We start from the raw sequence: 2,518 nt of genomic DNA on the forward strand, positions 1-2,518 counted from the left end.
GGCGCGGCCGAGGAAGGAGGAACGCAGGGCAAGTTGGTGGAGGCGCTGAGGCAGATGAGAATTAATCATAGGGGGAACTACCGCCACCTGCTGGAGGAGATGCTCAGTAGTTTCAGGCTGGCGCAGGGGCCGGGGCCGGAGCGCTCGGCAGAGCCCGCCCCGCCCGGGCAGGACACCCGCCCCGGGCCCGCCGACCGCCCGCCGGCAGCGCCGCGCCCGGACCGAGATGCGGGCAGCGATGGGATGAGCCGTGATGGACACACCTGATCTGTGACGGAGCGCATTTAACGCTTCGCTTCACTTCGCTTGGCGCGTTTTCCTTTGTTTGTATCCCGGCGTTTTGTCACATCTGCCCTAGAAGACTGTTTGGTTTTACTTTAGTTGTTTGTACAGATTGTTTATACAGAGCTCTTACTTCCTTAGAAGTTCAACGGCTGTGGTATATAATAGTAAATGCATCTTATGTTGTGTAGCAAGCAGTTAACTTGCTATTTGAGATTTTAGTTTTTTGGCTTTTTGTTGGTTTTTTTTGTTTTGTTTTGTTTTTTTGTTTTTTAAATCCTGTGACACCGACAACAGGAATCTAACATGCTAATGCAAAAATAAATTATAAATTTTTTTCTTTTAAATATGTTTTTAAATATTTTTGATGGTTCTGTTTGTTCATTGTAAAGCAATTCACATCTTAGTTGTTGTATCTTTTGTGCATTTTAATTGAATTATACAAATTCTTTAGTCTTCCCCCCCCCCAGCATCATATACTGCATGTTCGTGTTTGAATTGTGTATAGTTTCTATTATGACTAAATTACAAAAACTATTACGTTTTAGGTTGTCACTTATGAAATGTGTTTGATCCCCTCCCCCACCCATTTAGATTGTATCCACTGTTCATAATAAATACCAGTTTTTCTAGACAACTGTGTTATTACATCCCAGGTTGTAGCACAACATATATCCAGAAATGAAAATGTACTTAGATTTAGTACCTAGTGTCAAGTTACAATAATTTGTGTTCAAGTGAAAATAAAGCATATGCTGTGGAATAATATCTGTATGCATATTGAATCTTTTAAGCAAATAATAAACTTTCTTTGAAGTGTTATCACTCTGACATGACTTGAACCTTTTCCTAGCTTCTCACATTAACTCATGACATTCATTAGTTTCTACAAATCTTTGAGTAGTTTTTGGTTTGGATCATTTGGGCAACATTTCTCAGGTTCAAGTTACACATCAGCCATATAAACGAATACACTATTCTACTAAAGCTTACCTTCTACCCAATCTTTTTCTTGGTTTTTTTGGGGTGCAACACATATGCGTTTTTGTAGGCCAGTGGTAACACTGGGAGTTTGCAGTGGTGGTAACTCATTTGCTAATAATTGAAATCTGGAGTTCTTGTTTCAATGGTCAGTTCATAATATATAACATTATCACAAAAATATAATTGTTCAAAATAGGTACAAATTTCACTGCTTTAATGAAAATGAGCCTGTGGGAATTTCTTGTGGACCAGGAATACCTGAAGAGCTGAGCTCCATAGTATTTTGTAGAATTTTTTTTTGTTTGTTTTGTTGTCCACAGATGTAGTATGTGTTGATAGTTGTGATTTAGTACAATTTTAGATAAATCTTGATGTTTAAGACTTTTTGCTATAATAGCTTTAGTGGATTCATGTTTTCTAAAATTAAGTTCCCTCATGATGTTGACAAACAGCAAATGTTTGTGTGTGGAAGAGGGCAGGTATGGAAAAGAAGGAAAATGTTTTCTGTCTTACACTAATGTTCTTAATTATGCCACTGAAATCCAAAGTGCATCAAAATGTTTTCATTTGTATTGGTGAGTAGTAATATTTTTCCTCTTCTTTTCCTGTAGGGTGCTGGAGATCTAGAAGATCCGTGGTAGCCTTACAAATCTACTAAAATGCTTTTGATTCTGAAAGGGGGAAAAAAACTTTTAAATCTGATTTCTTCAATACAAGGGAAAAATTCTGGTGGATTTCCAACATTTTGTGAAATGGGCAGAAAGATATTAGAATTTTCCATCATTTGTTCATTTTTGTGTTTTCTGATATTGCCACTCTTAGCATTGCCTGTACTACAGTATTTTTACCAGCCTCAGGCATACTGATTACATCTGTAATGAACTTTGGCCCTAAAAAGGAAGGAGGGAAGGAAGGAGTCTCTCAGCAGATCGGTGTATGTACCTGAGGTGCATGGGATTGTAGGTGTACTCTGAAGATACACTTTGGCCAAATGAAACGTGCAACACACAAGCATGAGAGAGTACAAGTAATTGTTTGAGACATGACTTATTTCACTTTTACCGAGTTGGAAGGCTTTGCAGCTCTGTGGCTTGGAAGTAATTTTAATTGGGCAATACGCTATCAGATGTGTATTTTATTTCTTTTTTTTTTTTTCTCCTTTTTTTTTTTTTTTTTTTTTTTTTTTTTTTTTTTTTTTTTTTTTTTTTTTTTTTTTTTTTTTTTTTTTTTTTTTTTTTTTTTTTTTTTTTTT

General features: G+C 36.8%; 1 protein-coding gene across 1 annotated transcript in view; it reads left to right on the forward strand.

Annotated features, from left to right (window-relative positions):
• Positions 1 to 2,288, forward strand: part of PPM1B (protein phosphatase, Mg2+/Mn2+ dependent 1B) — a 57,562-nt gene extending 55,274 nt beyond the window's left edge. The window contains exon 8 of the mRNA XM_027903596.1: positions 1,878 to 2,288. Within this exon, the coding sequence (XP_027759397.1) occupies positions 1,878 to 1,907 (30 nt within the window). The 3' untranslated portion in view covers positions 1,908 to 2,288. The remainder of the gene's footprint in view (positions 1 to 1,877) is intronic.
• The last annotated feature ends 230 nt before the right edge of the window (positions 2,289 to 2,518 follow it).

This window comes from Empidonax traillii, unplaced genomic scaffold, assembly GCF_003031625.1.
Source record: "Empidonax traillii isolate 1590-97213 ecotype Southwest subspecies unplaced genomic scaffold, ASM303162v1 scaffold984:size454904, whole genome shotgun sequence".
Lineage (NCBI taxonomy): Eukaryota > Metazoa > Chordata > Aves > Passeriformes > Tyrannidae > Empidonax > Empidonax traillii.